General features: G+C 45.8%; 1 protein-coding gene across 1 annotated transcript in view; it reads right to left on the bottom strand.

Moving 5' to 3' along the window:
- Positions 1-23,568, bottom strand: part of LOC132579238 (ligand of Numb protein X 2-like) — an 83,325-nt gene that overhangs the window by 14,435 nt on the left and 45,322 nt on the right. Inside the window, exons 2-6 of the mRNA XM_060249475.1 lie at positions 19,370-19,845; positions 12,216-12,442; positions 11,043-11,239; positions 10,107-10,475; positions 9,057-9,239 (exon numbers count right to left, since the gene is read on the bottom strand). Coding sequence (XP_060105458.1) covers positions 9,057-9,239; positions 10,107-10,475; positions 11,043-11,239; positions 12,216-12,442; positions 19,370-19,770 — 1,377 coding nt within the window. The 5' untranslated portion in view covers positions 19,771-19,845. The remainder of the gene's footprint in view (positions 1-9,056; positions 9,240-10,106; positions 10,476-11,042; positions 11,240-12,215; positions 12,443-19,369; positions 19,846-23,568) is intronic.

Genomic DNA, 23,568 nt, shown 5'->3' with positions numbered 1-23,568 from the left:
CAGCAGCTGGAGTGGGATAGATGCCATAGGCTCGAAGGGAGGCTTCATGAGCTGGCTTAATACGAGAGAGAGAGCTCCAAGTCGGTAGGATTTGTCTAGTTGGGGGGTGTAGGCGAATAATGCCCTTGAGGAAAGCTTTTGTAGCGTGGTGGGAGAAAACTGTCACGCCTTCGATGCGAGGGTGGAAAGCCGATATTGCTGCAAGATGGACCTTCAGAGAGGAGTAGGAAAGTCCAGCCTTGGAAAGCTGGAGAGTGTAGGATAGAACCTGAGAGATGGTAGCTCGGGCAGGGTCAAAATTATTCTTGGAAGCATAGATGGAGAAACGTTTCCACTTTAATGAGTAGGACTTTCTGGTGGAAGGCTTCCTGGAATTCACTAGGATGTGACGGACGTCATGAGGAAAGTCTAAAAACTGATTTTCCAGGCCGTCAGTTTCAGCGTCGCTGGGTTGTGGTGCCAGACTTTGCCGTGCTGTTGGGATAACAGGTCCTGTACTTGAGGGAGGTGAAGGAATGTGTTGTTGGACAGGAGCAAGACGGTGGTGAACCAGGGTTGACGAGGCCACCAAGGAGTTATTAGGATACAGTTGGTGTGATCCACTTGTATCTTCTGCAGGACTTTCGTTATGAGAGGAATGGGAGGAAAGAGATAGTGAAGCGCTCCCTTCCAGGATTGGAGAAAGGCGTCCCCTAAGGAGAGATGTGACGGGGGTCCTCTCATGTAGAAGCGGATGCACTGGGCATTGGATGGGGATGCAAACGCATCTATCTCCGGGGTGCCGAAGAGCTTGAAGATCGGTAGGAGGTATTGTTTGCTGATTGACCACTCGTGGTCGTTGACCAGCTGACGACTGAGGGCATCTGCCTGTACGTTTTCGATTCCTGGTAGATGGACAGCTGTGAGAAAGATGCCCTGGCTGATGCACCAGTGCCATAGAGTCAGTGCTCTCTTGCATAGTCTGATGGAGGCGGTGCCCCCCTGTCTGTTGATGTAAAAGACAGTGGCTATGTTGTCCGAGGTTACCTGGACATGGGAGTTCTGTAGAGATGGAAGGAATGACCTCAGAGCTCTGTGGACCGCAAGAAGTTCTAGGCAGTTGATATGGAGCGAGCTTTCGTAGTTCGTCCATTTGCCTTGAACTGTGAAGGCTCCCAAGTGGGCTCCCCATCCCCACTTGGAAGCGTCTGTGGTGACGATCACGGAGGGAGGTGCCTGTTTGAATGGCATTCCCACAGAGAGGTGACGTTGTATCGTCCACCATCTTAAGGATGGGATGATGTGAGACGGAAGAGTCAGTAATATGGACTGATGCTGCCTCTGAGGGAGGAAAGTCCTGATAAACCATAGTTGTAGAGGGCGCATGTGGAGCTTTGCAAAGCAGAGGACTGCAGTGGTGGCTGCCATTAGACCCAGCATTTTCTGGTAGACGAGTGCTGTTTGGCAGCGGTGAGCGATAATTGTGTTGGCTAGAGATTGGATGCTGTGCATTCTGTCTTGAGGAAGAGAAGCTGTTTGGGAGACTGTAGAAATATTTGCTCCTATGAACTGTATTGATTGAGTTGGGGTCAACTTGGACTTTGCTGTGTTGACTTGGAGGCCGAGGGTGGCTAGAAGAGAAAGAGTGGTGGAGACGTCCAGTTGGAGTTGTTCTCTTGTGGGGGAGACGATCAGCCAGTCGTCTATGTAAGGAAAAATTGATATTTTCCGTTGACGCAGGGTTGCGGCCACCACCGCCATACATTTGGTGAAAACTCTCGGCGCCGTCGAGAGACCGAAAGGGAGAGAGCGGAATTGGAAATGTTGATCTCCGATGGCGAACCTCAGAAACCTTCTGTGGTGGTGAGTGATTGTTATATGGAAATATGCATCCTGTAAGTCTATCGATGCCATCCAGGCTTGTTCTGGGATAAGAGGCAGGATTGACTGAAGGGTAATCATGCGGAATTTCCTGTAGGTGATATGGAGATTGAGCTTGCGGAGATCGAGGATAGGACGGAGTCCCCCGTCTCTTTTCGGCACCAGAAAGTAGCGGGAGTAGAATCCGGTACGATGATACTGAGGCGGTACCGGTTCTATCGCACCCTTGTCTAGCAAGGAGGAGATTTCCGCTTGAAGAGGTACGGAAGGTGATGTGGTGATGAATCTGTGATGTTTTGGGGTGGATCTGAATTCTATTGTATAACCCCTGTGGATGATGGCGAGGACCCATAAATCCGATGTTATGGACTCCCACTTGGGGTAAAAGGGTAGCAGACGGATGTCTGAGTGATGGTGTGGCTGAAGCAGAATGTCTGGACGTCTTAGGGGGGTAGGGGAGTCAAAGAGACTGTTTGGTGGTAGGAGTGGTCTTCTTTGATGTTTGTGGGCGAGCCCTTTGTTGATAGGGCTGTTTAGATTGAGGAGGCTTACGTTTCCATGCTTCTGGTTGTCTAGGAGATCTTGAGCTTTTATAGTAGTAAGGTCTCCAATTTCTTTGCTTGGCAAGATGAGGTTGAGGCTGAGTGACTCCCAGTCTCTTGGCTCTCTTACGGCTATCGTCTACATTGGTGAGGATGTCGTCTGTGGTGGCATTAAACAGTCCAAGACCATCGAAGGGAAGATCCTCGATTTTGAACTTAATATCTGGTTGGAGCGAAGAGGATCTGAGCCAGGCATACCTGCGTAGAGCTATGGCCGAGGCGAGAGTTCTGGAGGAACATTGAGCAGCGTGGCGTGCTGTGTTAATTTGTTGCTTGCACACTCTGGCAATCTCTTGCAGGGCGTTGGTAGCTGGTTTCTGTGTCTCCTCCGGTAAGGAAGGGATCAGAGTGTTCAGATAAGATGTCAGGTTAAATGTATAGGCTGAGAAATATGCCATGTAATTATGGATTTTAGTCGTGGCAGTGGTGAGAGAGTAAATCTTCCTCCCGATGGTGTCTAGTTTCTTGCCTTCCTTCTCCGGAGGCACAGGGTGTCTGGTTTGCTTGGATTTAGAGGAGGAATGAACTATCATAGAGTTCGGTGCAGGGTGGTTGAACAGAAACTTAGATTCTGGAGCATGGACCTTGTAGAGTGCTTCGACCTTCTTGGAGGTTGGTGGTACCGATGCCGGTTTGTCCCAGGCTTCCTTGAGAGTTTCTAGGTGAACGGGAAGCATGGGAAAGGATGAGCCAGCAGGAAGGTCAGCATTCACTAGGTCGTATACAACGTCAGAGACTCTGGGGGCATCAGAGGTGAGTTTGATATTAAGCGAGTTGGCCATATTAGCCAAAAGGTCCAGGTAGGATTTAGGACCTTCAGAAGGCGACAGTTCTGCCGGCTTGGCTATGTCAGAGAGTGGAGAGTGAGGGTCCGAAGTCAAAGAATGAGAAGAGTCGGATTGCTCGGCTTCGGAGTCGATATCGGGTTCGTCCCGAGGTTTGGCCGGAGGTTCTAGGGTAGGAGGCTGTTTCTTTGAAGCCGAAGAAGTGGACCTCGCTGGAGAAGTTGGTTTGGGTTTAGAGATGTAGCGAGCCGGTTCTTCTCTGTGTCGAGGTCGATCCTCATAGCAGAGATAGCGTCTGTGAGGAGAGTAATCATAGTATCGGTCTCGATGATCTCTGTAGGCTCGATCCTGGCGTCGAGGAGAGTCTTGTCGGAAATCCTCACGGTACCTAGGCTCCGCCAGACGATAGGGGTCTAGAGAGGGAGATCTTCGATGTCTCCGACGGTGCCGGGGAGACGGCGATCTGGACCTCGATCTGGACCTCGAAGGGGAATAGTAATAGTAACGTTCCCTATGGTGGCTTCGGGATCATTGTGTTCGATGACGGAGTGGTACATCTTTAGGCGGCGAAGGTTCCCTGGCCAGGGAAAGGGCCGACAGAGGTTGCAGAGGTACTTCACGGAAGGAGCGTACATCGAGAGTATTGAGACGCTGGCTTTTAGGTGAGTCAATGTCCAGTATTTTCTCCGGTGGAGAGCCGTGAATAGAAGGCGATTTAGACGAGATACGGACTATTTCGAGCGGCGTAATGGCAGGGGTCGAAGTCGATCTCGAGCCCGGCGAGATAGGAATCGAGACGGTGGAGGTTGTCATCGGGTTCGAAGTCGAAGGCCTAGAGTCGGAAGATTTAAGAACGGTCTTAGGCTTCTTCAATGTTTTAAGGCCGGTCGAGTCCGAATGAGTCGAATCGGAATGATGGCGCTTTTTGGAGTCATCCGATTTTTTAGGATGTTTTCCGGACTTAAGCTTGCAGGGAACCTGAGCCACGGAAGCTGCCAGCTGCGCCGCTCCCGTAGTAGTTAGGGAAGCTGGCGTAGATTGGTGGGCCACGTGAGACATATCTGGTCGAAGGGAGGATTCCAGGAGATGGCTCTTAAGCCGCGCGGCGCGGTTTTTACGGGCCTGCTTGCCGAACTGAATGCAGTGATGGCAGGAATCCGTATGATGCGCCTCGCCGAGGCAGAAAAGGCACAAGGAATGTCCGTCAGAAGAGGGGATTTTAGCAGAGCAGCGAACGCAGCGTTTAAAAGTGATTTTGTCTCTTCCTTCCATCCGCCCGGAGGGAAAGGGGGGGAGGGGGGGTAGAGAAGGAGAAGATCGAAATAGTAAGGTTTTTTTTTTATACGATACCAGAAGGAGTAAAGTGGTGAAGAAGCTGAAGAAAGCTGGAAAAGAACGTTGAAGGTAGATTGCGATGAAGAAGCAGGAGACTCAACGAGGTAGGTATGATCCGGACGGCGGTAAAAAAGAAACTGAGTGGGCTAGCGCCTCCCCCTCGTCCAGGCATGCGCAGACGGTGCCTCCTCCCCAGGACGAGGAGAAGGCGCGCCAAATTTAACGCTTAAAGATTGCTTTGAATTCTCCGAGGTCGGGCCCGATCCTGCGGATTACCCATATGTGGGACTGCACAGAGACCACGATGAAGATCTGTCTCTTACAAAAGGCAATGGTGAACAACCTCAATAACAACCACTGACAAATAGCTTGTTTGTCCCTTGATCACTAGAACTGCTTGCAAAATATTATCAATGGTTGAAAATACACCTCAGCAACTGCAGTGGGTATTCAGGCAGGCCATGTACTGCATGGTGCCTCGGTGTTCATGCATGTGTATTTGTGTGCATACGCACTAAGGATTTGTTTATTTACTTCATTTATGCCCTGCCGGTCTTCCCAGTGGGAACCCAAAGTGGCTCCTCAGAACAGCCCTATATGGTAGGTTATGGCCAGCACCTGCAGCTGGCCCAAAGCATCACGCATTGTTCTCCTCTCTTCCGTTTTATCCTCATCAGACCTCTGTGAAGTAGGCGAGGCTGAGAAGGTGAGGCTGGTCCAAGGTCACCCAGCAAGCTTCCACACATAGATCTGAACCTGGAGCTTCTGTCAGCGAAGGGGCATTGAAGTTTCAACAACGAGCAGGCTTGGCTTTGTTAAAAACAAAGTTTCCTTTTATTGATTACAGCAATGCATTTCACTACGCAGGTTCGTTGATACTAATAACGAGAGGGGTGCAAGCATGGGCATATATGGATACACATCAAAGGATAGGGGTTTTAAATCATTTCCCATAATAAAACTGGGGCTCCTCTGTTGAGAAGAGCCAGGGCGCCTATCTGTTATCTCCCACCGACATAGCAGCCTCTCCTCCCCTGCAACGGCCTTGCTCGTCTCCACTCATTCCTGCTGGGCGCCTGGGAACCGGCTAGATGTTTTACACTTCAAACGCCTGCTGGCACTTCGGTTTCCCCCCTCCTGGCCACTTCTCACATTCCACTACAATACGATGGTTAGTATGGCAAAAGGCATGGGGTTAGTTAACAGTAAATAAACAGATCAGGCCATAAAGTAGACTTCAATGTATACAAGCTGACAGCTTCCAGATCCTAGTCCAACACTACACCATGCTGGCTCTTTCATAAGATGAGATGTAGCCATGCCCCCCAAGATCTAGATACTCCAGGGAAGGAAAGCAACCTTGAAGAATGACAACACTAGCAACGCAAGCTAAACATTTTTCATATTGCATCCTCTCAAAGTTAAAAAGTAGGGGCCAAAATAAGGCCAGTAAGAGAGCAGTGAGAAAGACAGGCATCTGAAAAGAGGGACTGTTCCTTGTAAACAGAGAGAGCTGGACCACTTGCCACTTTGAAGGCATGATTTTTCCCTCCTGGTGATGCTAACAACATTGCTCCTTAGATGAAAACGGGCTGGGCAGCATAAAGCACACTTCCGGCCTCATTTTAACTTGTTACCCTACACTTCTCAGACAAAAAAAAAAGAATGAAAAAGAGCCTTTAAAGGGAGACCACAAAGGAGGGTGAGAAGAAATGCAACAAATACAGAAGTGAATGAATATTCTGCTCAGGTGGGTTCAATGAACAAATATACAATGAACAAATATACAAATATATAGAACTACCTGCCACAGGCATCAGAATGACAATCTGTTCAAGTCCCCTTTTCTAGAAGAGGACATTGGAAGGCAAGGAGATAAGAGCAGTTGGTTAAAATGTCAGGATGACTGCTAGGACAGGAGGCTTCAAAATCAATCTGCAGCATTCTGCCCTCACAATTGAAATACAAACTCTGGTTTAGAAAACAAAAGATGTCAGCAAGAATCAAATTTAGTTGTGTTAAATAAATGCCTTTGAAAAAAGTGTCAATACTCCAGCACCTCCATCGGGCTGCCAATGGATCTGAAGAAGAAGATATTGGATTTATATCCCGCCCTCCACTCCAAAGAGTCTCAGAGCGGCTCACAATCTCCTTTCCCTTCCTCCCCCACAACAGACACCCTGTGAGGTAGATGAAGATATTGGATTTATATCCCGCCCTCCACTCCGAAGAGTCTCAGAGCGGCTCACAATCTCCTTTACCTTCCTCCCCCACAACAGACACCCTGTGAGGTAGATGAAGATATTGGATTTATATCCCGCCCTCCACTCGGAAGAGTCTCAGAGCGGCTCACAATCTCCTTTCCCTTCCTCCCCCACAACAGACACCCTGTGAGGTAGATGAAGATATTGGATTTATATCCCGCCCTCCACTCCAAAGAGTCTCAGAGCGGCTCACAATCTCCTCTACCTTCCTCCCCCACAACAGACACCCTGTGAGGTGGGTGGGGCTGGAGAGGGCTCTCACAGCAACTGCCTTTTCAAGGACAACCTCTGCCAGAGCTATTGCTGACGCAAGGCCATTCCAGCAGGTGCAAGTGGAGGAGTGGGGAAACAAACTCGGTTCTCCCAGATAAGAGTCCACACACTTAACCACTACACCAAACTGGCTCTCTGAAGCACACCAGAAACAGCTTCACAGTACCTAACATGGGTTTCTAGCTTCCTGTACCTGAAAGACAGCAGGGCTATTGAGTATGAACTTCCACTGCATTACAGGAGGATGCTGATTCTAATCAGGGTCAGAATTACAGCTGAACACTGAGACACACTAGGCCTGCTCAGCCCTGCTCCTGCCCACAGTCCAAGATATACCCTAGAATGCATGCCAGAGTCTTGTGCTGAGGTGCAGGGGCTCATGTGACCATTCCAGTGCCTGATGTTTGAGGCCGAGTATAAAAGATTTTTGAATTACCATGAAAATATATAATCGTTTCCCAGGAAGGTCAGATCAAGCTAAATTAGTGGCAGATAGGGATATATACCGGCAGATAGTGTGTGCGTATGTGTGTATGTCTGTGTGTATACACACACACTGGCAGCGATTTATTACTTTCAGAATTGCAAGGTCTGCTGCTGCCGTTCCAAAGGTGAAGATGATGATGATAAGGCATGCTGATGTGAGACAGCTTGACCTGAACGCCAGCTGCTGTGCTCTGGGTCATTAGCCAGGTGGCTTTATTTGGAGACATTTTAAATGATCATTGTGTATTTTAATTTTTTTCTATGGAAATGTCTTGTTTTCATTTTGATTGAATAAGAACATAAGAACATAAGAGAAGCCATGTTGGATCAGGCCAACGGCCCATCCAGTCCAACACTCTGTGTCACACAGTGGCCAAAAATTTTATATACACACATACACTGTGGCTAATAGCCATTGATGGACCTCTGCTCCATATTTTTATCTAAACCCCTCTTGAAGGTGGCTATACTTGTGGCCGCCACCACCTCCTGTGGCAGTGAATTCCACATGTTAATCACCCTTTGGGTGAAGAAGTACTTCCTTTTATCTGTTTTAATCTGTCTGCACAGCAATTTCATCGAATGCCCACGAGTTCTTGTATTGTGAGAAAGGGAGAAAAGTACTTTTTTCTCTACTTTCTCCATCCCATGCATTATCTTGTAAACCTCTATCATGTCACCCCGCAGTCGACGTTTCTCCAAGCTAAAGAGTCCCAAGCGTTTCAACCTTTCTTCATAGGGAAAGTGCTCCAGCCCTTTAATCATTCTAGTTGCCCTTCTCTGGACTTTCTCCAATGCTATAATATCCTTTTTGAGGTGTGGCGACCAGAACTGCACACAGTACTCCAAATGAGACCGCACCATCGAATCATTGTTGCTGCCTGCTGAAGCAATAAAAACAGTCTCGACTACAGACATGCAGGGGTTCCTCAGCAGGTGTAAAATGGGGGAGGGAGAGAGTTCCTTAAACATATAAAGTATGAAACACTTATAGAGACTATTGCCGGTTCCTATTCCAAACTGTGCTTAAGAACTCAGTGTTTTGGGTTCTTCCTTAGCAGATAAGGGCTGCTTAGGTGCCCTTAATATTATTAGCTAAAAAACTTTCCACAAAGTGAGGAATCTTGGCTCAGTGGAAGCGCCTCTGCTTTGCATGCGGAAGGCTACAGGTTCAATCCCCAGCATTTCTAGCTAAAAGGACCAGGTAGTAACAGATGTGAAATACATTTCTCTGCCTGAGACCCTGGAGAGCTGCTGCCAGTCTGAGCAGACAAGGCTGACCTCGGTGGTCCAAGTGTCTGATCTTCATGTGTGACAATGAAATATAAACCTAAATTCCATTGTACACAGCCTAATCTAGTTCCCAGGTGCTCTTCTGTCCCAAGCTGAAGTAGTGAAGGAACTGAGAGGTGACTCCTCCCCCAACCACCAGCAAACCTCACAAGACCCACCTTCTGATAGCTTGACTTCCGCCGATAGTGATTCTGTTCGGGTCTCCTACGATGGAGTACGGGGCTGCCCCCATTGCTGCTGCTGCTGCTGCTGTTGTTTGAGGTGCTGCCATCTTCAACAGAATCTGGTAGCTGCATCCCAGACTGACGCAGAATGACAAAGTTGACTCTTGCTTCGCTAGACTGTCAGAAAAAGGCCCAAAATGGAAGCTTAAAGTGGAACTTTTTAAATACTCATAGATGTTTGAAAGCACAAAACAGAACTATAAATCAGGGCATTCTTGAAGAGCATGGGCCCTCAATGCGGCACCCGGGCCTCAGATTCAGCAGGAGCTCGCAGAAGAACAGCTCCTGAACCTTTCTGATGGTTCCCCCTCTTCCTCCCCACCTACCTTGTCCATTGAATAGGAGGTGCAGCTGCATAACAATCCCTGGATTAGGAGAGCGGGCAGCCAGCCAATCACCAGGAACTTTGCCCCCAGCAGCCCCCATTAACCCCTGGAGAGGCCTGTGCCACCCTTTCTCCACTTCTTATGTGATTTTGGGTGAGGATAAAATATGTAACAAATATTTTAAAAACTGGAAGCTCTACGCTGCCTCTCTGCTGTTTATTCCAGGGGAAACCTGCACAAGGTGTTCTGTGACAAAAAGCAACATTACAGTTTCCTTTGATTCACTCACTCCTCAGGCAACCACAAAATAAAGACTCACAAGGAAAACATTTGGTGTGGTTGCTCTCAAGGATTCTTAAGCCATTTGCTTTGTCCTCCCTCTCCCCCGCCCCCCCAGGCTTAATGGGAAATTGCCTGCTTTGCCCACCCAAGGCCCCAGTTCCAATTCCTGCCATCTCCAGTTATACAGGCAGCAAGGCTGCAAGAAGAACGAGAGACATGAACAGCTGAAAGTCAGACTTGACAACTCTGGGCAAGAGACTGACTCAGCCTAAGGCCGCTTCATGAGTTCATACGACAGACACTTCCCTATTGCAAAACGTGAAAATTCTTATGATTAATTCATAACAACGTGAGCTACTCCATTATGTAAAAGTACCTGGATTATCTGAGCAGCTATCTCAGGTGTTCCCTGTCGTAGATCCTGCCCATTGATAGAAAGGACTTTATCATTCCGACTCAGTTTCCCATTCTTAGATGCCAAACCCCCATCTAGCAGGTTCAGAATAAAGATCCCAGGCTCGTCAGATTTTCTGATCAATTTGATGCCAAGGGGTTCAGACTGGTCTCTCTTCACAAGAGTAACGTGGATCACTTCCTGGTTTATTGCAGGGCTGGAATCCGGCTGCCCAGGCCTGGTGGTAAACCCTTTCTCTTGCAGCACTAGAAGGTGGAGTCCTGCACAGGGCTGGCGCAATAAGGAAATAGCTTGGCTATGAGTCACACTGCTAATGTTGACACCATTCACCTTGACAAGGATAAAAACATTGGTGATTAGAATGGCATGGCTTGCAGCTTGTGATACCCCTTACCCCATTTCCCGTATCCAGCTCCCCACTTGCATGCGTAGAGAAAATACAGGCCACAAGCACAACAGGACGCTGAAGTTTGCTTTCTGAGGTTATTTGTGTTGCCGCAGCTATAAAGCAAAGGCAAAAGAAAATCTAATGTGTTCTTTGACTTTAAGAAGGAATATAGGACAAAAGTCAGTGACAGAAAGCAGTAGAGAATCCAGGGAGGGGCACTAATAGTCCTTATCAAGATAAGAAGCCAAATAAAGGTCAGCCCCCCCACAACTCAGGAGACACCCACAGAAAGCCACATCACACCAAACCGAAATACCAAGAAGCTGTAAGCAAGAGCCAGTTCAAGACATCTCTTTCCTGTCACTGGTTAAATCATTCCCATCCCTGACATACCATAATCTCCTATACTACTTAATTCCAAGGTTTAAGTCAGAGTACACCAACTAATTTTCAATGGCAGCTGTTTTTTTTACGCTGTTCAATATCTTAAACTTTACCTAAACTCTCACCTCTAGGATATGGTCTCCAGGAGCTATTCTGCCATCTGAGCCAATAACTGAATCCCGAAGAACTTCTTGGACAACGATGTTGCCAAGCGGTGTGTCTTTACCACCAACTATCCGCATGCCAAGGTCTTCCTCAAGATCATCTCGATGAATTTCAATTAAACTGGTCTCCGCTAAAAGACTAGCTCTCTGAGGCAAATCTGCTTTTGAGAATTAAAGAGAGATGCAGTTGTAGATCAGGGCAAAAGGTTTTAAAATGCTGAGTGTCCATTGCTTATTGTATTCCTCTCAAACAGCTTGATATGGGAATCGTAAGCATGAAACAGACCCTTCAAACCTTGGCCTTCATTCTTTACAATAGTTTATTACCATGGGAACGCATAAAATAAAAGCCAATAAAAATAGCATATGAAAGCAATGAAAGGGGTTCTGTGCCAGGGACTGTGAATAAAAGAGCCAGAATCATAAACTGTAGTGTTTTCAAATATTACGTAAATTACATTTATGTTACAAATTACATTAACATAAATCTGCAGTATTGCTACATCTGGATTACTGATCACCATTCCATTCGTCCCATCTCTAAAAGACCGAAAGGGCAATCAAATGCTGAAGGGGTTGGACCACCTTCCCTATGAGGAAAAGCTACAGAATCGCTGTCGCAGGGCAACACCAGAGAGAGGCTTGGGCATCCTGCTAGAGAGACTGCATTTGGTTGGGCACTACAAAAAAGTGTGCAGGACCAGCAAGGCTTTTCTTGTATTCTTAACTTTTAAAGCTTCTGAAATTCTGCAATTATGCAGAACACTGAAGTCCCACCCACAAGCTACCGTTTATTTGGCCACCTCTCTGGTTTTCAGGATTTCAGCAGACGTTGTCAGCCCCATACACCTTCAGGCATAACTTTGCAACCATCTGAGGTAGAAACTCAATTGTTTTTTAAAAGAAAGATGAGATTCTGCATCTTTTCTATACCCTTGTGAACATGCAGCATAAACATAGCCCTGCGTATAAAGCTGCAAACTTTCATCTCTTCTTCAAGGCCAATTGATTCTTATAAATATGTCAGGTGGGGATTTTGCCATAAGTGCCTGCAGGGTGCAGCTGGTACAAATGCAGGATCACTTTCTCTGGGCACCAAATTCCAATCTGAGAGAGGCAGAGAGAAATGCATACCTTCTTCACACTCGTCAAAAGCTGGATTAACCAGCCCAGGTTCTGTGGTCTCCAAGGATACCACAGCTGCAACTGAGCTTCCAGCTACCAGCATTGACAGCCCATTCAGGACTTCAGGCTCTTTCAGAGTATTTGCTTCCAGCCTCAAAAGGGAATCTCCCTTCAACTTGGAGTGAGGATTCTTCTTGCGTTCTAGCTGAGCTTTGTGTTTCCTGAAGCCAGGGCACCTGCAGGGGAAGGCAAAAGAACCACTGAAAGAAGCTGTGTGAAAGGAGCATGCAAGTAGTTCAGGAGGTATCACGAGTCTTTTCAGGCACCTTCGTGCTACGGAGGGGAAGGGAGGGGAGGAGGAACACCATGATTTAGGCTTCCCATCTGCTAGCTACCCCTTCCCCTCACAAATAAAACTCATAAAAATATTAAACTCATTGTTCTAATAAACCAAAGAAAAGGAGAGAGAAAGGCCTCATGAAAAATTAGCAATTAAGTCTTCCTATTTCAAATAAATGCAAAACTGGGGAAAAAATGACCTAGGACCTGCCTACCTGAAGGACCGTCTCTCCCCACGTGTTCCCCAGAGAGTGCTGAGATCGGGAACTCAAAACCTTCTCGTTATCCCCGGGCCAAAAGAAGCCCGTTTAAAATCTACCAGGGACCGGGCCTTCTCTGTTATGGCCCCTTCCTGGTGGAACCAGCTGCCGGAAGAGGTGAGGGCCCTGCGGGACCTTGCTCAGTTCCGCAGGGCCTGTAAGACAACCCTCTTCCGGATGGCCTATAACTAACTGGCACAAGAAACTAAGTGTGGTTTTAGTAGACTTCTGCTGCTCTTAATGTTTTAAATGTTTTAAATTTTAAATGTTTTAATTATTTTAACTGTTTAAATGCCTAAACCTAATTTATGTGGGATTCTATGTTGTAAGCCGCCCTGAGCAACTTGGTGGAAAGGGCGGGATATAAATCATAAAATAAATAAATAAATAAATAAATGTTTTGACTCCAGTAACAACAGAACAACAGCAGAACAGAACGGGCAGAACAACGGGCAGATGGGTCACCTGCGACTTCGTTCCTTGAAACAGACTCTAGATATGCCCAGATGTTTCCAAATGGTTTCTGTCAGGTTAATTATATAAAAGGTTACCGTGATTATTTATTAGGCTTGCTCAAAGAGGCTTTCCCAATGTAGAACTCCCTCTAGGGATGCCAGGGAATGAATGAACATGTAAATTAACACTCCCTGCAACATATTTTCCAGAAGTGTTACAGCCCAACCTAAAGGATGGTGGGAGGGAGAAGAATGGGAGTCATTGATGAGGCATGAGGAGGACCATTTGCAGGCACTAAGTACCAGTAATTTCAGAAGGGTTTTTCCTTGTTAGCAGGGCAAGTCGACAAGCACAGGAAGACTGTGACAACCAGGGGCAAAGGGTAAGTAAAAAGCATAATGCAATATCTGCAAACAGGTGTGGTATAAGTTGTCAAAGTGCTGGACAGCAGACGTTGCCTGCCCATATACTTTCAAGCACAACTTTGGTATAGAAATTCACTGTTTTGTAAAAGAAAGCTCAGGAAAAGTTCTAAACATTTTCTATACCCTTGGGGTAATGCAGCATAAACATAGCATTACATATAAAACTGCAGGGGCCGTGACTCCGTGGTAGAGCATCTGCTTGGCATGCAGAAAGTCCCAGGCTCAGTCTCCAGTATCTGCATTTAAAAGGACCAGGCTGGAGGTGATATGAATGGCCTTTCTCTGCTTGAGATCCTTGAGAGCCATTGCCAGTCTGAGCAGGCAATACTGACCCTGATAAACCAAGGGGTTGATTCAGAAGAAGGTAGGTTCATCTGTTCATGTGACAATGACTAGAGAGATCCAGGTTCAAATTTGTGTTATAGAATCACAAAGTCATCTAGTCCAACCCCCTGCACAATGCAGGAAACTTGCAAATACCTCCCCCTAAATTCACAGGATCCTCATTGCTGTCAGATGGCCATCTAGCCTCTGTTTAAAAACCTCCAAGGAAGGAGAGCCCACCACCTCCCGAGGAAGCCTGTTCCACTGAGGAATCGCTCTAACGGTCAGGAAGTTCTTCCTAATGTTGAGCTGGAAACTCTTCTGATGTAATTTTAACCCGCTTGATTCTGGTCCTACCTTCTGGGGCCACAGAAAACAATTCTGCACCATCCTCTATATCAGCGGTCCCCAACCTTTCTGGCACCAGGGATCGGTTTTGTGGTAGACAATTTTTCCACGGACCCAGGGGTGGGGCAGCGATGGTTTTGGGATGATACAATTGTGCACTTTATTTCTATTAGTTTGGTGTGATGGTTAAGTGTGCAGACTCTTATCTGGGAGAACCAGGTTTGATTCCCCACTCCTCCACTTACAGCTGCTGGAATGGCCTTGGGTCAGCCATAGCTCTTACAGAATTGTCCTTGAAAGGGCAACTTCTGTCAGAACTCTCTCAGCTGCACCCACCTCACAGGGTATCTGTTGTGGGGGAGGAATGTAAAGGAGATTGTGAACCGCTCTGAGGTGCTGAGATTCAGAGTGGAGGGCAGGATATAAATCCAATGTAATCTTCTTATTATTACTGCATTGTAATATATAATGAAATAATTATACAACTCACGGCCTGGTTGCTAACAGGCCATGCACCAGTACTGGTCCACGACCCGGGGGTTGGGGACCCCTACTCTATATGACACCTCTCAGCTGCTTCCTCTCCAGGTTAAACACGTCCAGCTCCTTCAGCCTTTCTTCATAGGACTTGGTCTCCAGCCGCATAACCATCTTTGTCACCCTCTTCTGGACCTGTTCCAGCTTGTCTATATTCTTCTTAAAATGTGGTGCCCAAAACTGAACACAGTACTCCAGGTGAGGTCTTACCAGAGCAAAGCAATACCATCACTTCATGTGATCTGGACACTATACTTCTGCTGATACAGCCCAAAATGGCATTTGCCTTTTTAGCCACTGCATCACACTGTTGACTCATGTTCAGTGTATGGTCCACTAAGACCCCTAGATCCTTTTTGCACATACTACTGCCAAGACAAGTCTTCCCCATTCCTATAACCATGCATTGGATTTTTCCTACCTAAATGCAGAACTTTACATTTATCCCTGTTAAAATTCAGGGATATGGGGGAGAAAGTCTCCCCTTTCTCCCCCCCCATTTCTTTATTTTTCTTAATTCCCCTTTCTTCCCCCACTTTCTTTATTTCCCTTTCTTCCCCCATTTCTTCATTTCCCTTTATTACTTTCTTCCCCCCATTTCATTTCCCTTTCTTCCCCCCATTTCTTTATTTCCCTCCTCCCCCCCTCCTCACTCTCTCTGTGGAGCCTGAGTGATGGGCATTGTGAAGGACTGCTGCTTGGGTATGTGGGTGCCTTTAAAGGTCTGCTGGGAGCAGCTGCAGTTTCCGCATGAAGGGAGGGAGGGGAGGCAGGGGTGGGGGTGGGAGCCACCTTCCACCAGTTCAATTTGCACTTGATTATCCCAGATAGTGTGGCCTAATATGCTAATGAGTATGTGACCTAATATGCTTATATTAGGGGATATGGTCCAATATGCTAATGAGTTCCTGCCGGGCTTTTTTTTTAAACAAGAAAAGCATTTTTTTTAAACAAGAAAAGCCGAGGTGTGTGTGTGTGCCACGTTAGGCTCTCCCCGTACGCTTTCAAATAGAAAAAAAAATTATTTGCATTAATTTTGCCGGCCTGAATCGTTCTCCCTCAGCGGAGTACTGTTTTTCAAGTTGATAATTTTGTATGGCCCACGAACAATGTTATAAATTATCATAACAGCAAAGAGCTTGAAGTCCAGCTCTAGAAAGGTTAATTTTTGGATTACTTAAGAAATTATACTAAATCTATTTCATAAATAACTTAATTAGAAATTATTTATATGGTATGCATAACTAAATGATTCTCTAGTCTGTTACAATGCCATTCTAGCAAGTTGTAAATTGATTTATTCCTTAGTAATGAAACCAGCTTAAACACGGAGTCATGTATTTGTATTTCTGAAGACAAAATTAAGGAAAACTGCTAAGCTATCATCACTTTGTGAACTACATTATACAAAAGCATTCAATACATTTTCTTTCTGTGCCCTGTTAAAACAACATTAAATCAAAGCATCAACAATATCTAGACCAGGGGTGTCAAACATATGGGCCGTGGGCCATATCTAGCCCCTGCAGAGGTTCTATCTGGCTTGCAGGAGCAGCTGGCCCTCTGCTGTTTCCTACTTCTTGTTTCTTGCATTGCAGATCCATTTGCCCAGTTTTTTTCTATTTCCTGCTTCACAGAGAAAGAAAGCCTCCCCTTTATTGGCTGAGGGCTCCTTCCCCTCCTCTAGGGACAGAGGGGGAGGGAAAGAACCAGAGAAAGAAAAAGAAAGATCCAGAGAGCAAGCCAGAGAGAGCGCAAGAGAGAGACTCCCCTTTCCATTTCTTACAGATGGCGGGAGATACCTAACAGCGCAGCTTGCATTCTTTATTAGTGGAAAGGAACAAGAGTCTGTCAAGCTCGACTGATTCTGATCAATAACTGACGGGTTCCTGGCCTGCCACAAGCTGGCCTGCGTAAGATCATAATGAACCAAATGCTGCTAGTTTATTATCCTTCCCTGGCCCCTCTTTGTTTTATGACTGGTAATTACTGAGAGCAAAGCAATCAGCACCTTCCCATGAATCCTCTTGCGGGAGGAAGCGCCACCTGGGTGATACAAGGCCGAACGTCTGATAAATGCCCTGGGAATATATCTTTGTGGCTACGTGTGAATGCTCGCCTGTTTCCCCTCCCCGTAGGAATTTCTTCGAAGTATACCTTAAAACTTATGTATCAATGTATTGGTTTCATTCTTCTCAAGCCAAGGCTTGAGCCAGAGTAACGGTCTATCAATAAACATAGTCTTTGTAGCAACTTTGACTCGTCATTGAATCCGTCTGCTTGACAGAGTCCAGCAGCACCTTAAAGGCTAAAAAAAATTGTGGTAGGGCACAAGCTTTCATGAATCACTACTCACTTCTTCAGATACAGCTAGACTAGAATGTGAATCCATCTGCCCTTATATCTTGGAGAGTGAAGTGATTTCAGATGCCAAATGACAATAGCAGGCATTGGTAATGAGAGAAGAAACCTAGATCTCAGTTCAGTCCAGGAGGATGCATTGCCTTGAGCTTCATTATCAGTTGCAATTCAGCAGTCTCTCTTTCTTATCTCCCTTCAAAATTCCTTTGTAAAAGAACTGCTATTCCTAGGTCAGCAATTGAATGTCCCGGAAGATATTAAAATGTTCCCCCGCTGTTTTTTTGAATGTTCTGGTTTCTAATGGCACACATGGCCTAGCCCGACAAAAGTGAAATGTCAGATCTGGCCCTTGTAACAAATGAGTTTGACACCCCAAATCTAGGCACTACATATAAAATGAACACACGCACAAACACACACAGGCTTGTAGTGCTTACAATGCAACAAACAAAACTGGCACCTTGTAGGCCAAGAATATAAATTGCACAAACACAGACTTAGTTAAGGGCAGTCTTCACTGGATCAGGTTCAAAATCCTATTTTGGAATGTATTTGTGCATGTGGGAAATGTAAAAAACATCAAAATGTGATGTCACCCCAGAGTCAGAAAGGGCTGGTGCTTGCACAGGGGACCTTTATAGCAACCTAGTCAGAAGAGTGGTGCCTCTTAATTCAGCACATCAGTCATCCATGCACATGGCTTCAGAGTGGGGGCACGGACCCCTCGCTGACTGTCACAGTCTGAGGGCAGAGAGAAGCAGAGATAAACTCAATAGAGACTATGGGTGAGAGACACCAGCAGCTGGTGATGCAGGTGGGGTCTCCAGGATGGCCAACTGTCATGGCCAGAAACTGTAATAGCTGGACACTGGGGTCACTGCAGCAAGACCCATGCTTTACCATCCATCAGACGTCTTCTCTACTTGCCCTCTCAGTTGCCTACTGTCTATAGGGAAGGGACAAGGCCCCCTTTTGCCCAACATTCTGAACAAATCAACAAGAAACTTAGAATACACATGGTTTAAGACTGAATTCACTGCAGTGCTTTCAGTGTTGACAACATTTCTATGAACATATGAAGCTGCCTTATACTGAATCAGATCCTTGGTCCATCAAAGTCAGTATTGTCTTCTCAGACTGGCAGCGGCTCTCCAGGGTCTCAAGCTGAGGTTTTTCACACCTATTTGCCTGGGCCCTTTTTTGGAGATGCCAGGGATTGAACCTGAGACCTTCTGCTTCCCAAGCAGATGCTCTACCACTGAGCCACAGCCCCATTCATGGCTCTCCAGGGTCTCAAGCTGAGGATTTTCACACCTACTTGCCTGGACCCTTTTTGGAGATGCCAGGGATTGAACCTGGGACCTTCTGCTTCCCAAGCAGATGCTCTACCACTGAGCCACCGTCCCTCCCCAAATTTCTAGGTCACTCAAGACATATCTGTCCAACATAAACAGCCTGGCAGCAAAAAAAGTTGGCATAAATCTGTAAGGTCAGTTCCATAACGCCATCACAAACTATAGCATCTACAGGTGGTCGTATCTCCAGGCACTAGGGGCCTCGACCATAGTTTTGACTTCTAACATAGCCACCATCTGTATCAATTAGACCATCCGTTGTCAATTCATTTTCATGAACCTCACATGGTTTTGCAAACTAGTGCCAAGCTAGATCCAGCAAAGATCTAAGAATGAATCTCCAACAAGAATTCTAACCTTGAAACCAGCCTCAATTTAGAAAGAGCTGTGGCACAGGTGGAGGAGGTGTGTGTGTGTTAGTGGGAGGGGCTCAACCATTTTTTCCTTTCATTCAATTTTTTTCTTCTACAAATCACCTCCCCGCCCCTATTCCAGGAACAATGAGAGCAACTTCCATTGGGAAAACAGATGAGAAGAGAAGGGGGTGATATTGTGCTCTCATGAGACTGCCTTCTGATTTGTAAACTGAGGAGCTGGGAAGGAGTGTTGGGTATTTACTGTCACCACCTGCTCCCAACTTCTCTGGTGCTTTCCCTGTTTGCAGCTCTTCAAATGTTCCAGCAACAATTCATAAGACTAGGAGAGTTTACCATTATCTGTCCTATCAAGCATGCAAGTTGAGTGAATCGCATACGCACCTATTCTGTAAGTGAGCCTCTAATTCACACCGTTGCATAGTCTGTTTGCAGTCTTCTTGAAAGGGGCAGAGGACAATGAGCTTATCCAGCAGGTTCCGAACTAACAGGCTGGACTTCCGGCAATGCTGGAAAGAGAGTTTTTTCCGATCCATAGGACAGAAGTTGTAATCTTGCATGAAGTTCTCCAGGCACTTGAAACAGTACGTGTGTCCGCAAGGTGTGTCCATAGGTTGGAGCAAAGGCTGAAGGCAAATGTGACAAACCAGCTCATCATCCACTTCGTCCTGGAAGTTATAGAGGTGATTGTCTGGTGACAAGTGGGACTGTCCACAATCATGGCAGAGTTCTCCAACTTTGGAATTGGCCTCTTCTCCCACAGGCTCAGCCATGGTGCCCAGCATCTGGCAAGTTTACATCAGGTGAGAAAGGCAGTCCTTGGACTCTGCTAAGAAGATGCTGGCAAAGAGGTGGGGTTTCTAAAACAAAGACATACCACAAAGCAATCAGTTTTCTGACATCCAAGCCTCGGGTGCTTACCAAGAGATCAGACTCTAATCATTCTTTCACAAAGAACAATCTCTACTCTTTTCTCTCTGCTTCATAACTCTTTGGTAGCATTTGTGATTTTAGCTTTCATGATAAAAGACCTCATTGCCTAACAAAAACAGCAGATTGTCTAATACAAGAAAGAATGGGTTTTGAATGGTACAAGCCTTCTGAAGTATTTCAATGGGGAGATCAGGGACAGTAAACATTTGCACACCCAGGAAACGATGGGTGTGTCCCAGAGGGCACACTATGGGTAGCTTCCCTACTAAAAGCAGTCCCAGCCTCAGTTGTGCAGCTACAGTGAGAAGAGCGCGGGGAATGAAATCTCCTCTTTTGCCTCTTGCGTGTCAATGCAAGTCCCCTGACCCCAGGAACAAGCTTCCTTTGGACTGAAATGGCTCTGAAGGGTGGGGAGGAAAACCCCCACGATTCTTGCACCCAGGGAGCAAAGGATCCAACCCATTCTAATCTTCAGGACCCATCCTGCCTCAGATATTAACTCTTCAGACGGGCTTAGGCTAGTCACACTCTGCAATGTGAATACATCACAACTGACCTACTACACAGGGGTTTTGTAAGGACTGAGTGTGAAGAATGAGTGTGAAAAGTATTCTTTAGTAAGTACATTCTTTAGTAATAAAATGTGGTTTGGATCCTGTTACTGTTAGGTGGATCTGTAACCGGTTGACAGATCACACCCAAAGATTGCTTGTGAATGCTTCCTCATCGTCTTGGAGAGGAGTGACAAGTGGAGCACCTCAAGGATCTGTCCTGGGACCTGTTTTGTTCAGCATCTTTATCAATGATTTGAGTGAAGGAATAGAGGGAATGCTTATTAAATTTGCATATGGTACTAAATTGGGAGGGGTTGCAAATATAAAAGATAGAAATAGGATCCAGGATGATCTTGACAAGCTGGAAAACTGGGCTGAAACCAATAAAATGAATTTTAAATGTAAAGTTCTACATTTAGGTAGGAAAACTTCGATGCATGGTTTTAGGATAGGGGAGACTTGTCTGGGCAGTAGTATGTGCAAAAAGGATCTGGGGGTCTTAATGGACCATACGCTGAACATGAATCAACAGTGCGATGCGGTGGCTAAAAAGTCAAATGCAATATTGGGGTGTATTAACAGAAGTATTGTGTCCAGATCACGTGAAGTGATGGTATCGCTTTACTCTGCTCTGGTAAGCCCTCATGTGGAGTATTGTGTTCAGTTTTGGGCACCGCATTTTAAGAAGGATATAGACAAGCTGGAATGGGTCCAGAGGAGGGCGACGATGATGGTGAGGGGTCTGGAGACCAAGCCCTATGAAGAAAGGCTGAAGGAGCTGGGGATGTTTAGCCTGGAGAGAAAGCGGCTGAGAGGTGATATGATCACCATCTTCAAGTACTTGAAGGGCTGTCATATAGAGGATGCTGCAGAATTGTTTTCTGTGGCCCCAGAAGGTAGAACCAGAACCAACGTGTTGAAATTAAATCAAAAGAGTTTCTGGCTCAACATTAGGAAGAATTTCCTGACAGAGTGGTTCCTCAATGGACAGGCTTCCTTGGGAGGTGGTGGACGCTCCTTCTTTGGAGGTTTTTAAACAAAGGCTGGATGGCCATCTGACAGCAACGCAGAGCCTGTGAATTTAGGGGAGGGGGGGCGGTATTTGTGAATTTCCTGCATTGCGCAGGGGGTTGGACTAGATTATCCTGGAGGTCCCTTCCTACTCTATGATTCTAAGTAATGGTGCAGTGGAGCTGGTGTTTTTTCTGATCCACAGGGTGTGCTCAGGGAAGGCCAAAGCACACACACAGCTGCATGAGTGGCTGGGGAGCAAGGGGGGGAAGTATTCTTTAAAGAATATAAATATAAATCCATGTAACAACATAAGAACATAAGAGAAGCCATGTTGGATCAGGCCAATGGCCCATCCAGTCCAACACTCTGTGTCACACAGTGGCCAAAAAAATTATATATATATATAAATATGTTAATCACCCTTTGGGTGAAGAAGTACCTCCTTTTATCCATTCTAACCCGACTGCTCAGCAATTTCATTGAATGCCCACGAGTTCTTGTATTGTGAGAAAGGGAGAAAAGTACTTCTTTCTCTACCTTCTCCATCCCAAGCATAATCTTGTAAACCTCTATCATGTAACCCCGCAGTCGACGTCTCTCCAAGCTAAAGAGCCCCAAGCTTTTCAACATTTCTTCATAGGGAAGGTGTTTCAAACCTTTAATCATTCTAGTTGCCCTTTTCTGCACCTTTTCCAATGCTATAATATCCTTTTTGAGGTGCGGTGACCAGAATTGCACACAGTATTCCAAATGAGACCGCACCATCGATTTATACAGGGGCATTATGATACTGGCTGATTTGTTTTCAATTCCCTTCCTAATAATTCCCAGCATGGCGTTGGCCATGTAAGGGCATACTTCAAGTATTTCTATTGGTTTTAATAAGAATAAAACATTATTAAAGCAATAAGTATTTATAGCATATAAGACAGTAAGGAGGGGGGAACGTAGCATTTCTGGCCTTGATTCCCTTAAAGTAGCTTAAAATGGGGCTATTGTCCATTACTCTCCAATGTCCACAATTCCAAGAACTGAGAGTCTTGCTTTATACATGCAGGTCACTCAAAAAGCCAGCTATTGATCCACATTTTAACCATTTAGCATTCTGTGATTGCCTGCATTTGTGCTAACTTTGCATCTCGTAATGCAATTCAGAATTCATTTTTAGTTCGCTGACAGATTTATTACTTGACAGTGACAGGCCCATCTGAGAAAGGGTACTTTTCAGACTATTAATTTTGCAATTAGAGACAGAAACTAGGTATTACTTAAGATTGCCCTGTTATATATCTCATCTTCTAGATCATTCCTGAAAGAAACTGGGAAGGCAATTTTCAGTGATTCTTTAAGCAGGACAGATTCAGGAAAAGCCTTTGTTTCACCAACAGTCATTTCTTTCACCAGTCGCAGGTGCAGGCAGAAAGTTATTACTGATGCCTTTAGGTATTTATTGTGGTGCTGGGTGAGGCTGCTCATCATGGACCTAATATATGACATTCCTGCAGCTGGACTGATGAAATTAAATTTATGTTCCTAGACTAAACCATCCCATAATAGAACTGCTTTTAAAAAAAACAACAGTCCATTTGCACGAATGACAACACCAAACTTTCAAAATGTGGCAGCTTTTTTTTCCTGTTAAGAATAAAAAACACTGAGGAAGAATACTCAAGCCTTAGTATTTTTTAAAAATCAGATTATTTTTATCCTGCTTTTCAGTACAAAGGCAGCTTCCAGTATTAGAAGCAATAACCCAGTAATTTATAACTACCACCACCATTGCAGTTACCAAACTGATTAGCATACACACATACACATCATAAAACAACAGTCTAACAGAGAGACAAGACAGGCACACAGACATACACACGAAACACTGGCACCCCAAAGCTCAGTAAGCTTAGTGCCATAAAAACTTCTGTAGAGAGGAAGTTCCAGAGCCAAAACACTGCAACACAGAAAGCCTCATCTTTGTCTGAAGCTGACCTTCACTGAAGGACAGGGAATACCTTGGATCCAGGCCAATCAATGGTTTGTAAGTAATAAACAGTATACAGAAGCGGCAAAAAAGGAACTGGGCGG

Source organism: Heteronotia binoei, chromosome 11 (genome assembly GCF_032191835.1).
Source record: "Heteronotia binoei isolate CCM8104 ecotype False Entrance Well chromosome 11, APGP_CSIRO_Hbin_v1, whole genome shotgun sequence".
Taxonomy (NCBI): domain Eukaryota; kingdom Metazoa; phylum Chordata; class Lepidosauria; order Squamata; family Gekkonidae; genus Heteronotia; species Heteronotia binoei.
This window is presented reverse-complemented; position numbering and strand designations above follow the sequence as displayed.